The 14628-nt window shown below is 38.2% G+C and overlaps 1 protein-coding gene across 1 annotated transcript in view; it reads right to left on the bottom strand.

Annotated features, from left to right (window-relative positions):
- Positions 1–14534, bottom strand: part of dctn1b (dynactin 1b) — a 35447-nt gene extending 20913 nt beyond the window's left edge. The window contains exons 1-6 of the mRNA XM_066678638.1: positions 14071–14534; positions 7631–7882; positions 7411–7489; positions 6982–7013; positions 5891–5911; positions 970–987 (exon numbers count right to left, since the gene is read on the bottom strand). Coding sequence (XP_066534735.1) covers positions 970–987; positions 5891–5911; positions 6982–7013; positions 7411–7489; positions 7631–7882; positions 14071–14103 — 435 coding nt within the window. The 5' untranslated portion in view covers positions 14104–14534. The remainder of the gene's footprint in view (positions 1–969; positions 988–5890; positions 5912–6981; positions 7014–7410; positions 7490–7630; positions 7883–14070) is intronic.
- Between the last annotated feature and the right edge of the window lie 94 nt (positions 14535–14628).

The raw sequence follows: 14628 nt of genomic DNA, 5'->3' as shown, positions 1-14628 counted from the left end.
ATATCAGACTTCAGGTTTTTTCATCTTACCACAGGAAAGGTTCATGAATTATGCCATAATGCTGGTTATCAAGGAAATTAGAGTATACGGCATTAATCAGTATGTGACTAAGCTGTCATGACAGATACTATGATGTATGTCAAGGCAATTAAAAGCTAAGATATGTACATTACTGAACCAAATCACATGACAGCATCTGACAAATGCCATGGTTTTGTCACTGTTACACAGTGGGGTTCAAGTAAGATGTAACCTATCACATTAGTCCCAGTGGACACAACTCTCATGGAATAGTTTTTTGTTCCGTTTTCCTCAGTAAAAACTTCTTGACATTGGCATGTCCTTTCAAACCCTAGAGAAAGTATTTATAGAAACAACAGTCAAACCAGAATGAATGTTTAAGTACTGTTTATCTGACTGTGAATATTTCGGTCTAAGAGGTCGTGCACGGTTCTCTATGTTTAGAACGTATCTCATTTTTAATGAGGACTATAACTAATGAAGCTCAACAACTTTATCAGTAGAAAAGCTTTTAAGTTTATAACTTTTAAAGTTTGACTAATCATATCAGTCATAATGTCATAAATAACACTGTACAAGCAAAATAACAGTTTTTTTTACACCATTACAGTTAAACAATATCAGTGATTAAACAATTATTTCAGACCTTTAATACCATTCATTATGTGCGTATATCTGTGTGCTTTTATTGTCTGTTTTTATGAATGTCTCTGTATAAATTTAGCTTTGGCACTCATCAACTTGATTTTCACTTACTCATTCACTCTCTACTCACACTCCTCCCACCAACAAAACAACACTTTTCTAAGCTGCACACACACACACACACACACACACACACACACACACACACACACTTAATCCGTTTCCACTCACACTGATTTGATGGCTGAATTACAGATAGAGCATAGTACATTGAAAATAAAAATAAAATCAGATGCTGTGTACCTTACGTGGAGTAGGTGTCTGTCTCATCATGTTGGCAAGCAAAGAGGAGCACAAACACACACGTATGTACACACACACACAGACACACCAGAGGTAGATAGAGAGCAGAAAGGCAGAAGAGTGTTCAGTTACATTAACAGAAGCTAACAGACAGGAGAGCAGGCCAAACCTTCAGCAAAAGCGATAGACACACATTTACACACATACACACAGAGCTGCAGCAGGCAAGCTAGAGCCACACACACATACACACACACACACACACACACGCACACAGAGAGACTGTGCTGCAGGTAGTCGCTGTTGAAATGGCTGCACAATTCCTTTTCTCTTCTATTTCTTTGCCGCAGATGAATCTGTCCCCTTCTCTCCAGCTAGAATAATTCGCTCACACCTTCATCTTCACCCTCCTCTTCCTCAGTGCTCCATTACAGCATTGTCATCCCTTTGCAAGTCCTCACATACAGCAGCCATCCTACTTTCCCTCAGCATCCATCTCTCTCTCTCTCTCTCTCTCTCTCTCTCTCTCTCTCTCCTGTTAATCTCCTCCTTCACTCTCCGCTGCTCTTCTGTGCCAACGACTGCCTAGCAAGCACATTACATCACTAGCCTCCCTCCCTCTTGGGTGAGAGCCATAGATAGCAAAGGGGAGACAGTGGGAGGCAGAGAAAGAGGGAGGGAGGGTGTGTGTGTATGAATGTGAGAGAGAGAGAGAGAGAGAGAGAGAGAGAGAGAGAGAGAGAGAGGGAGAGAGAGACACAGAGAGATAGAGACAGAGAGAGAGTGGGGGTGAGGTGTTGGGGTGAATTGATGGAAGTCTGCCCTGTATCCTAGCAACGTTTCTTCAGTTTTCCTCTATGGGCTAATCACACTGGGCCTTCCAAAACAATGGGGCAAGAAGTGAACAGGGGCAAATCTTGCTGGATTTACATTTTCCAAAGTGCATGTACATCACACTGTTGATAGTTCCAAATAAAATATTAAATCTGATGTGTGTGTGTGTGTGTTTACACATGTTCTGATACTGCTAACTAATGTTTATGCCACTGTAGTGAAATTAATTGGGGGCAGGGGGGTTGCGTGGATTCTTACCCTCTCCATAAAGATTTACAAAACACCTGTGGATTATATTTAGATCTGAAGTAATAGTGGAACTTCGTTTTGTCTTATGTCTTAAATAATTGATTTTCTAATTGTGGCATCTTTGGTCATACACCAGCTCTTGCATAGTTGTTGACAGTCCCATTTCATCTATGTTGTTCAACAATGTTTTTAACTCTCACATTTTTATTTGATCTACCTCTACTTTCCTTTAAAGTAAATCTCATATAGTCATAAAATGTACCTTATTTTAAAAATAATTATGACAGTTTATGACCAGAAATTAAATAATTAAAAGATTAAAAGTCTCTTGCACAGCACTGCAATACTGTTACTGTTACTATATATATATATATATATATATATATATATATATATATATACACTGCAAGACAAATTTATTTATATATATTATTTATATATATTATATATTTAAAATATATATATATAAATTTGTTTTGCAGTGTAGTGCAGTGGAGGGCCCTAAGGGCTGGTGGATAACCACTGCTTTAATGCATTACTGCACTTTGAGTGCACAGATGCAGCATCATTGGAATATCCATTACAGAGAGTAACAGGAGGGAAGAGAGAGAGCGCAGAGACAGATTTATAGATCAGATTACAGCTCTGCAGTGGAAAGACAGGGATGCAGTAAGGAAGGAGTAGTAGAATGAGTTGTTTTTATCATTAAGTCTGTTCACTTCATACAGAAAGTACTCTTAGTTAACTCAGTCTACCACATATTACACTTTTTCAATATTAAAACAGTGTCAAAGTGAGTTATGGCTCTGTTCTACAGAACACTGGGTACTGAATTCTAATGTATCTAATAGTAAAGTCCAGCTTCAGTGTGATGCTATGTACATCTATAAAGGTGAACAATACAGTTATTGCCATTTTATTCTCCACATTTCAAGAAACAAAATTAATTATGATTATTTCTTTCCCTTGCAATTTGTGATTGCATGAATCCTGTGACGTGCAAACACTAGCAGATGCTATGTATCTTGTGATGGCCTCTATTGCAGCCTTTTTCAGTTCCAACCTTTTTCATGGGCTTAATATCTTCAGTCTCAACTTCGTCAGCGAGCGAAGTGAGAGTTATTTCAGCTAAATGGACTTGGCTGGTCAAAAACTCTATCATTTTATGGTGCATTTTTTTTATGTGATTTGAGTTATTTTCCTGATTAATCTTTGTCCAATAAGTTTGTCTCTTCTGTATTTTCAGTCCCAATAATTATCCAGGTCTACATTATTGCAGTCTATATATTTCACAAGATATTACCAGAAAAAATGAAGGCTAGCATGTGCACTGCATCTTTCTAAATGCTACTTACCCATTACCATTAAACAGCTCAACACACTTGGAGGAGAGCACTATTAACAATTAATTTCATCCATTAACAAAGAGAGCATTGGATAGGATTTTACACATAGGAAGAGTGGAAAGGTCATCGTATTCTTCCAGAAAGAGAATGATCAGTTATGCTCTCTGAGACACAAAAGGCTGAGGCAGATACTGACACTCCTGATGACAGAAGGAATGTGCCTGCATTTCAAATTCAAATCCAGAGTCTGTACATGAAAATGTTCTATAGTTCAGCTATTTACCTAATTTATATACTCTAAAGTATTATTCCACATTTGTTACAGTGTGTACACTAACAATAGCTATGTTTAAAGAAGCCTGTATGTAAAAAAAATAAAAAATACATTGGACAATGTATAAAAGTTTAAAAAGCAGTTGGCATTTCACTAGATGCAAAGGAAGTCTTGGTTCTGGCTTATAAATCCATCAGTCACTAAGTCACTCATTCACATTTAAACATAAAAGTCCTAAGTGTGACGTAATTCACAGCTTGTCATCAATGACACCATGTTATGTACATGATAAAAATAAAGATACAAGATATGTTTTTCTGATAGCAATGATGTGAAGCCTGGTAACTCAAGAAAAGTCTAAATATTGTGATGAAATTCATCATTTTATGTTGCCTCCTCATTTTCAAATGTACCCATTTTTTGTGTGCTAAAGACCACCAACAGTCTCAATGTTGGCATTTAAAAGAAGACACGCCTCAGAGAGTCCAATATTTCAGCAGTGACCCATGGCAATCCTTGCCCAACAGAGGCCAGCGCTTCGACCCAGAGCTTCTGAGAGGAAATCAGTGAATCATGGTCAGTTAGACAAGAATAGTCAGGAGCACAGACCAAATATATTCTTCAGGAAAACCACCAGCTGTGCAGCATTATTAAACAAAGTTGAAAAGTTAAACTGGAGTAGGTGATTATATAGAAACCAGTGTTTTGTTTTTAAGCCAGTTTTTGGAATAGCCCAGCCAAAGTCCTCCATTCTAAAACCATTTCTCTAAAATATGAATGCTTGCAGATTGATAAGTAAATGTACAACGCCTCACCTTCCAACACTATCCACCTACCTCATGTCTCATTCACATGTAAGAAATGTTCTCCCTTTCTTTTCTTCTTTCATGTCACTCTTCTTGCATGAGTCTCTAAATATGCATGCAGTGCTCATGCATGGGAGCAAAGTGATGTAGCACAGAGGCAGGTAAGTCATCCAATTATTTTGTTCAACTTAAATTAAATGACTTATGAATATAAATGAAATTATTTTATAGAAAATTTATTTTTTTATCAGAACCTCTGATATATTTATAGCCAGCAGGACACAAACAGTATTTAAAAAAATATCAGTTATGTTTCTAAACAAAGCATCTTCTCCAGCTTCAAGCATGAAGAGATTTAGCAGAACAGACTAAACAGAACACACAAAATCTAAAACAAACAAACAAAAAAAAAACCCGCAAAAACAATAACAAAAAAAAAAAAAAAAACCTTCATGCATGTAAAAACTGAAGTTTGTATGATATGACACTTTTTGTTTTTCTGTTGCTTTCTTGGTCTAAATTAAAACAATAAACTTGAATTAAAACTTGAATTAAAATAAAAGTGAAAAGTCTGAGCATTCACCAGTGTGAACAGATGATCTCAGCAAAAAACACTGAAATTAAGAGGAATTAAAGAGGAATCAATAAGTGAATATTACTGCATAAATATAGTTATGGAAAAGTTCAACTACGTTTCTCATAAACATAGTTGAGTAAAAGTAAATGTATAGCAACTTGAAGTTACATAAATAAGCAAATACATCAGAATAGAATTAAGTAGATGTAAAAACTTTATAAGCTGGTTATTAGAAATTATTAAAAATTGACTAATTGAAGGTTGAAATGGTTTGTTGAATTGGGCGACTTGTAGTTGTAAATTGGGCTATTTGCCAAACATTTCCTTTAATATAGAATTTATGAAATTTCTCTCTCTCTCTCTCTCTCTCTCACACACACACACACACACACACACACACACACATACACACACACACTTACCCTCACTCTCTTTCTATCATTCTTTTTCGGTCTCAGCACAAACATGAACATATTTGGAAGCATGCATATTTAGAATACATCTGATTTACTGTAATTTAAATATATAACTGTATCTCACTTTGCTCACTCTCTCACTCATAAAGACAGACAGGCTTACAGAATATGCCACTGAATACAATATTCAATAAGCCACTGATTACAATACTCAAACTCAGCCAGGCTGCAGGTGATTATCAGAGACACTGACAACTGACAAGAAATGGGGGTCCATGAAACAACACACACACACATATCCAAACACACATATAAGAGTCTAATGAGATGTGTTAATGACAGGCTTTGACGGCATGCAGAGGAGCCACTCGGACTGGCGGTTGCTATGGTTACAGAGGTTAGAATAAAACATGCAGCACCTTTTTGGGTTTGGCTCCTCGCTGCACTCTCAGAAAGGAGGAAAAGGTGGAGAGTTAAAGGCCAAAAGGTCAATCAATTTTAGTGCTAGTGGTGGAAGTGAAGCACACACATAGGCCCTGTCCCAATCCCTGCCCTAAGGCCCAATTTGGGGATATTTTGGATGGATGAACAAGAAAAGTGTTTATGATATCAGAAGCTTGGAAACAGAATTAAATATAAATGTTAAACAACTAAACTATAAATAATTAAATCATTCATTCATGATCTGTAACCGCTTATCCAATTCAGGGTTGCGGTGGGTCCAGAGCCTACCTGGAATCATTGGGCGCAAGGCAGGGAATACACCCTGGAGGGGGCGCCAGTCCTTCACAGGGCAACACAGACACACACATTCACACCTACACTTTGGAGTCACCAATCGACCTACCAACGTGTGTTTTTGGACTGTGGGAGGAAACCGGAGCACCCGGAGGAAACACACGCGGACACGGGGAGAACACACTCCTCACAGACAGTCACCCGGAGCGGGAATCGAACCCACAACCTCCAGGTCCCTGGAGCTGTATTTATATATATATAATATATAGATCTTTTTCCAAAATTTTCAACATTTCAATCAATTTTTTTTCATGTTTGAAATACATAAAGGGCACAGATCATATGTAAAGCCTTCACAAAAGTGCACACTTGTGAGAGGTGTGAACTGAGTGTTCAAGCGTGAGTGGGACATAGACTGTAATGTGTGTGGATGTTATTCGACTTTAAGGTGGAATTTGTGAGGAGTAAACAGCATAAAACACTTTCAGTGCAGCACTACTGATTAAATGATTTCACTCTCACCAGTGTATGAAGCATTCTGACAGGAACAAAAACACACTCATGTTGGAAAATGAAAATGATGGACATTGGCATAGAACCCATAACGATACCCCCCTCTGCTGGACATTAAAGGTAACAAAGCATATAATCTGTCGTATTTAACCCACTGGAGATAAGAAATTACAAAGGAATAACAACACACACACACACACACACACACACACACATAATCAGCAATGAGTTTTTTATTAAAATAATACTTGTCACTCACCACTTTATTGGCCTTGGGAGCTTCCAGAATCTCTGAGAAAGTTAGAAAGTAGATGAAGCTTGTGAAGGTCAATGTCAATTAAAAAAGATAAAACATCATTAAACCATCATTAAACAGTCACAGACATCTATTGGTCTGGATGTGTCAGAAATTCTGTACTAAATCTATTTCAAATTTGGCTGAAAAAATAAAAAGTAAATCAAGATTCGCTCAGGAACTAAAACTAAAAGTAAAAATATTAAATAATCACTTTCAAACGTATCATTTGCCATTTATTTTGTTTATTTATTTATTTGTTATATATTTATTTATTTTTTCTTTGTGTGTGTGTGTGTGTCTGGGGGTGGGGTGGGGAGTACCTTACATTAAAGTTTTTTTTTTAAAATTTCTCTCTAAAGCAGTAATGTTATACTTATGTGGTAAACATACCTCGCTTAGGCACTTTAGAAGTGGCAGGTTCAGGGGTGTCAGGTGATGTTGTGTCTGCTCCATCATCTACCATCTGGATCTGAATTGGGTGAATAGTATAGGAGACACAGGAAGACAAAACAAGAAAATATTGTAGAGTATCTTTCAACTGGAAGCATGTAAACACATTACTTTTATACACGTAATGTACACACAATGCCCATAATGTGTTTTTCCCTACCTGTGACTGTCTCACAAATATCCCATGGTTCTCCAGGCAGGTGAAGTAGCGCTTGCCTTGCACTGTACCATCATTCTTGCCTTTAGCTTCCTCCAGAATGACTCCCACCCATTTCCCAGAGGCAAAGAGTGTGGTGCCTATGTAGGCCACAGTGCCGCGGTGACCTTTACCAATGACCTCCACCAGAGATCCCACCTTTACTGGCCGTCCCCCTCCATCTGAACTCATTCTGCTGCTACCACTACTGGTGGTCTGAGAGAGAGAGAGAGAGAGAGAGAGAGAGAGAGAGAGAGAGAGAGAGAGAGAGAGAAAACGTAAAATACATTTTAAAAAATCATAGTACTCTGAAACAAAAATGAGAACATCTGCAACGCAATTTTCATTCACAAATTCATTTTTGTCTATTTTTTTTAATCCAGAACAGGGTTGCAATGTGATCAGAATCATTGGGTATAAGAGTGGTTCACAACCAGGACAGGTCTTCAGTAATCACAGCACACCATAGACTCACATATGTAAAACTGCATGTGTTTTTGAACTGTGGGAGGAAACAGGCACGCAGAGGAAACAAACTCAGACATGTGAGATCACACCAAACACCTCACAGACAGTGGCCTGAACCAAGGATCATGACATTTTCAGTTAAGGCTAATTACTCAAGCACTGTTTGGCTCCTTTACCAAAATATTATTTGCGGTTTTACTACCTGCTTTTTTTTTTGACATTAAAAAATGTTGGTGAACAAATGTCAGTATCACATAAGCATGATCCTTTGTGGCTTTGCATGATAAGAACTTGTCTGAAGAAATATGCCACCTGATAGTCAAACTTAAAAAGTGGTAAATGGACAAGAGTAATGGTAAAAGATTAAACATAAGCCTAAACACAGGAGATATATCATATCATAACTACAAGAGGTACATTATTAGTAACCAAAGATACATCCTCAGTAGCAGATGGGCCAGTGCTTCCAGCTTAGCAAAATACTGATCTTCAAGAAATGGGCCCTGAGTGAGTGCCCCGTGGGCTGAACATGAACATTACATGAAGTCAGCCTGTATATACAGCATCCAGAAATAACCATTACAAACAAATCAGAAGAAAACTGCAAGAATTTGTTTTTGCAAAATTAACTTGAAAGATGCCTGCTTGCGGGATATTGCAGCTCTTTCTCAGGTCAGATAAGGCCTTGTTCAGACATTAAAATGCATGCAAGTACAGTTTAAAAAAAAATAAAATAAAGTGGGGCCCAATTATTTCATTTACAACAACAGTTCTGTCTCCAGTTAGCCATTGGCTATCGGTCTGTGTTGCTTTCTTGACAGAATACGCACATGTAATGTTGCCAACCGTACAGTAATATACAGAATTTTCCCGTATTTGGACACTAAAAATGTGTTTCGTTTTGAACTGATTTCGTTTTGTTACGTATTTTTGAGGTCACACATTTATGTTTGAAACAGAAACGCGCAACTCTCTCAGCCGGAGCGAGGGGCAGATTCTTCATGGCTCCTAAACAGTGAACACACTTTTCATTGGTTGTCACGTTTATTTAGCCAATCAGCAGCCAGAGTTATCTGTCTATCATTCAGTGTGTAGCCAATGGAGTCACAATGGAGTCGTACAGTGGTTTGTTTTGCGCCGGCGCTGAGAGCAACAGGTCAAGTTCTTTCCAGCTTCTGCTTAAAGCTAGAACGTAAGAATGAAAGATTGTATGTCAGATGTTATGGTACAGATACTCTTGTCAACCATCCACAAATACATGTGTTCAGTTTTAAAGCGATACTGGACGTGTTTTGTTCTGTATTTTTTGAGGTCACACTGATAAGGAAATGGTTTGAGACAGAAACATGCAGCTCTCTCACAGCCGGAGCGTGGGGCAGATTCTCTACAACTCCTAAACAGAGAACACAATTTTCATTGGTCATCACCTTTATTTAGCCTCTCAGCAGCCAGAGATATCTGCTCATTGTACAGTGCTGCAGCCAATGGAGTCACAGTCCCTCTTACAGAGGCTTGTTTCACAAAGTTGCTTAGAGAAGCAAGTCAGTGCTGAAATCCTGGGAACTACTGCTTTCAGAACTAATGTTAGCACCGTGTCCTGGAGTAATTACATTCCATTCTCCCTCAACACATCACCAATTAATTTTTTAATCAAAGTAATTCTTTATACATAAAAATCACATTACATAATTTCATATAAATTAACAGTAACAAATGAGTCCTAAATAAGCAATTCATTCCATGACACTTTGACTGGACACTTAATAAATGCAATACTTTTAGACTCTTAGACCTGTAAGATTATTTCACTTCAGGTCTTATTTTAATTAATTAACAATTTAATATAATAGCTGTTTTAACCTTTTAATACAGTATTTGCAAAACACATGGACATATTCTGCTTAGCCATTGTTCAAAAAAGCTAGGCAATGACAGTCCTGATGGCAGATTGATTAATAAATGTCTGACAACAAAAATGTTTTATCTGATTGACTACAGTCGAAACCCTAGGTGGAGAGCCCTTCAAGCATGGTCTTCCTCTAAAATTTCAGTTATTTATTTCAGTAATAATGATTTGAGAGAAAGGGAGGGTTATTGTCGGAATCATTTGCATTTGTATTTCTGAGTGACAGACCCCAGTCTTTTAAGTTAGGCAACCTTTTCTCCTCCTCCATCACCCTAAACACAGGCGTCCTCCAAAGGTTGTGTTTTGAGCCTGATCCTGTACTCCCTGTTCACACCATAATCAAGTTCGCAGATGACACCAAAGTGATTGGTCTGATCAGAGATAATGACAAGACGGCCTATAGGGAAGAGGTGCAGCATCTGGCTGCATGGTGTCACAACAACAACCAGGTGCTTAACACTCAGAAAACCAAGGAGATCATCATGGACTTCAGGAGAGCTAGAAGCCAAGCTCACTCCCCCATCTACATCAACGAATGTAGAGCAGGAATCAACTTCAAGCTCCTCTGCATCTACCTGGTTCTTCTGATCTCACCTGGTGTGTGAACTCCTCCCTCCTGGTCAAACAGGTTCAACAGCAACTTTACTTCCTGTGAAGCCTCAAGAAAGCTCACCTGTGTCCCAAGATCCTTGATACTTACCAACTGCATCTCTGTATGGTACAGCAACTGCTCTGCAGCTGACCTCACAGCACTCCAGTGGGTGGTGAAAACTGCCCAACGCATCACAGGCACTCATTTACCCACCATCCAGGATATTTACAACAAATGCTGCCTGGGCAAGGTGAGAAAAATGATCAAGGATGCTTCTCATCCAAACCACGGACATTTCACTCTCCTTCCATCTGGCAGGCGTTACAGGAGCCTCTGCTCCCACACTAGCAAGCTCAGGAAGAGCTTCTTTTATGAGGCTGTCACCCTGCTGAACTCTACAGCGTCACTTTAACTATACTATTGCACTCCCACTTAATTGCATCCTTGTTACTCCTGTACTGCTAATGTGAAGAAGCCTATTACAGTATTACTCAGTAGCCTTAACTATATTTAATATTTTAAGCAATAAGTATATTTATTTTTTTACAATCTTCTGTACCATTTGCCATAGTTACTTACTGCACTTTATGTAAATAATACTGTATATTGCATTTCTGGTTAGGTGCAAACTAAATTTCATTGGCACTCCTCTCTGAGTATTAAGGTAAGAGGCTTAAATTGAAAAAGAATAGGATAAGTTGTACTGTTAAACTCATGAAAGAGATACATAAGGAGGAGAGCTGAGGGAGCAATACATATATTTAGTTCTTCCTTTTCATTGCAGAGTACAAGATCTATTCATAGAACCCAGCATCTCTGTGGACTCAGTGTTACTATATATTACTACAGAGACAGACAAAGGAAAATCTTGCTCAAAAGCTGCTTGTTGATGGCTCAGGAGACTCAGTTGCATTTCTCCTAAAATTCCTCAAGAGAAACAGTATTAGACAAAAAGGAGATATGATATATGTGTACAGATGAAAATTATAATTATTTACAGCACTGAAACAGAATATTATAAAGTCTTTTATGAGAAATATTAGAGATGCTCTCATTAGTTTCATTGGTAGATAATCAGGTGTTATATCAGCAATTTAGAGACATTTCTGAGATCTTACTGGTGTCTGTGAGAAACTACATACAGATATACATATATAAAGATACTGATATTAAGGTGTTCTCTTTGTTGATTTTCTTTCTAAAGGATGCTTAAAACTATGGATTCTTCAATGACATTAATTTGCTAAATCCATATTATTCATAAAAAGGCCAGCAGGTTATAATAGTGACTCAGCAAAAAGTGAGATGTGGTGGTAAAGAGAGAGAGATTATTACAATGACCAGGCAGGAATGTGCTTTGACTGCAGGCACTGAATAATTAAGCTCTGTTTGACAGTGGATTGTTATTGAGGATTGAATCTGCATGCAGTAGAGCTAATGGTAGGTGCAGCAATTTATCTTTGCGTTTAGTGATTGATGGATGTGGTTTTGTGCATGTGGCTATCTGAGAGTATATTACAGACATTAATGTGTGAATACTGCTTTTGGTTTGAGGTGGCACCATTCTTACTAACCGGATCTGAAATATTGGTTGTTTGTCTGGAATTAAATCTCATAGGCACAGGCAACAATGTCGGGACTCTGAACTGGATAAGCGGTTACAGAAGATGAATGAATGATCCAAGGTGCAGGCCATAATGTGCTCAAGCAAGACTTACTTTTTCAGCATGAGGTCATGTGGCCTCCAGACTAATTTTTAAATGTGTGTGTGTGTGTGTGTGTGTATATGTATGTTCTTTTGGAGTTTCTGACATATGAGCATTCACAATTCAACAGAAAATCATCTAGGAGCATGAATATATGAAGAAACACAAACATCCAAGCAGACACACACTCTTTCACACACAAACATACACACACATACTTAACACCAAACAGGAATGCAATTATACTGTTGATAACTTATCTTTCAGTGTCTGCTGCTTATGTCCATTTATTAGTTTAATGTTAGAGGACAGCCAACAGTGTCTTTACCAGGACTAAACATTTACTCATCTCAACATAGCCAACCCTCTCCAAATAATTACATTTGTATGAGCCCCTTATCTGTAAAACAGTTTCTGCTGATAAAGTCATCATTAGATTGCAGACCTACAGTTTTTGTCATGCAGTATAAGTATAGACTGGAGGTTCAGAGTTCAGGTGAATAAATAAGGTTTTAATAAGTTTTTAGGTCTTGGTTTAGAATATACAGACAAACCAAATATACAGAGAACATTTAAAGTAAAGAATATACAGCAGGATGGTTTAGAAAAATAATACAATGTTAAAACAATGGTTTGTTAATGGCCCTTAAGATTGATTTACAGTAGATGCATCTAATTTTGAACTGGTGTGTAGAACACTGGCTGGAAATCACCCATATTTTGTTGAGCCTTGAAGGGTTTTCATGAGGCCCCTAATATTTACTGTATGCCCATGCATTTGTAGATGTTCCTCACAATGAGTGAATTCAGCTACTTGTAGGTGCACCAGTTATGGAGTCATATACTCTGTAGTGCAGGCAAGCATGAAATATAACTGGGGTCTAGAGCATCCGCAAATGAATCTAAGGCCACCAAGCCAAACATGGGATAAATGGATACATATCCTCATTGGTTTGGGCTGTGAATCAGTTGAAATGCTTTCTCTGTAATTTCTGAGCATTATCCAATAACTCTAGGATGAGTTTGAGTGATTTTGATGTGATCGAGAACGAATCATACAACACATAACCAAGAGTAAAGAGAACAAGTACTGTTATGGCAACAAAGAGGAAAATCTAGCTATTAATACCCTTCATTTCAGAAGAAATGTTGGATGACCATATGTCTGTAAGTCTTGGCTATATACTGTACTACTATACCCAAACAAAATCAGTTAAATCAGTTTTATAGGGTACACTTCATCATGTTACCAGGGGAAAGGCTTTTCATAATTAAAAATATAAAAATACTGACCATCTTACCAATGATGAAATAAATTAGAAACAATCTCTCTCTCTCCCTCTCTCTCTCTATGTATATATATATATAAAACAGATAAATTAACTCCACAGACCAGTAATGATATCATTGGATGACATCACCGTGTGTCATTTCAGTTCATTTCCGGTCATCCAGTAGTGCTCAGGAATAGACAACGTTGCTACTATTCCTCAAACACTAACCCTTAAATGCATTTGAAACCATTTCCTCAAACATATATGCACACAGGCAAACAATATAAACGACTCATACATAACTCAGCATGCTCTCACACAATACAGCTGCCCAGTCACCACTGGCATTATCCATATACATTATTTTGTGTGGATGAAAAACCACAAGAGACAATAGGTTATGGAATTCCTCATCATGCACCTGAGTGAAAGGAATTGATAGAGTGTATGTCACTCACCCTGCTGTAAGTGTATCTCTTAGTCTGAGACATGCTGCTACACCGTCGCCGTTGACAATCCCTTGCCTTCCTCTAGACAGGAGTATGGTCTCTACTCTTTCTCCCTCTTTCTCTCTCTCTCTTTGCCTACCTCCCTCTCTCCTCCATCACATCCCTCTGCCCTCTGTCCATTTACAATTGCTGGCTGAAACTTGCTGTCTAGACCAAATCAGGTAGAGTGTAGCTAAGTCCAGTAAAGGTCCGGCAGAACTGCCTGTGATGACCAGTAAGCCCAAAGAAACTGAAAAAAATGAAAGCGTTTTGTGGCGTGTCTGTATGTGTGTGTGTGTGTGTGTGTGTGTGTGCGTGCGTGTGTGTGTGAGAGAGAGAGAGCGCGCGCGCGGGTTTATCTGTCAATTCAGCTGTGTGAGAGCTGTCAGAGTGAGGGTGAACAGTGCATATGTATATACGTGTGCAAGCGTTTGTGTGTGTGTGTGCATGTGTGTGAGACTGGTGTTGGTGTGTATGTGTGTGTATGTGCGTGTGTGCGCGCGCGAGCGGTGAGCGTGTGAAGAGCAG

Source organism: Hoplias malabaricus, chromosome 8 (genome assembly GCF_029633855.1).
Source record: "Hoplias malabaricus isolate fHopMal1 chromosome 8, fHopMal1.hap1, whole genome shotgun sequence".
Lineage (NCBI taxonomy): Eukaryota > Metazoa > Chordata > Actinopteri > Characiformes > Erythrinidae > Hoplias > Hoplias malabaricus.
Note: the sequence above shows the minus strand (reverse complement) of the source record. Positions and strands in the feature narration are given on the sequence as shown.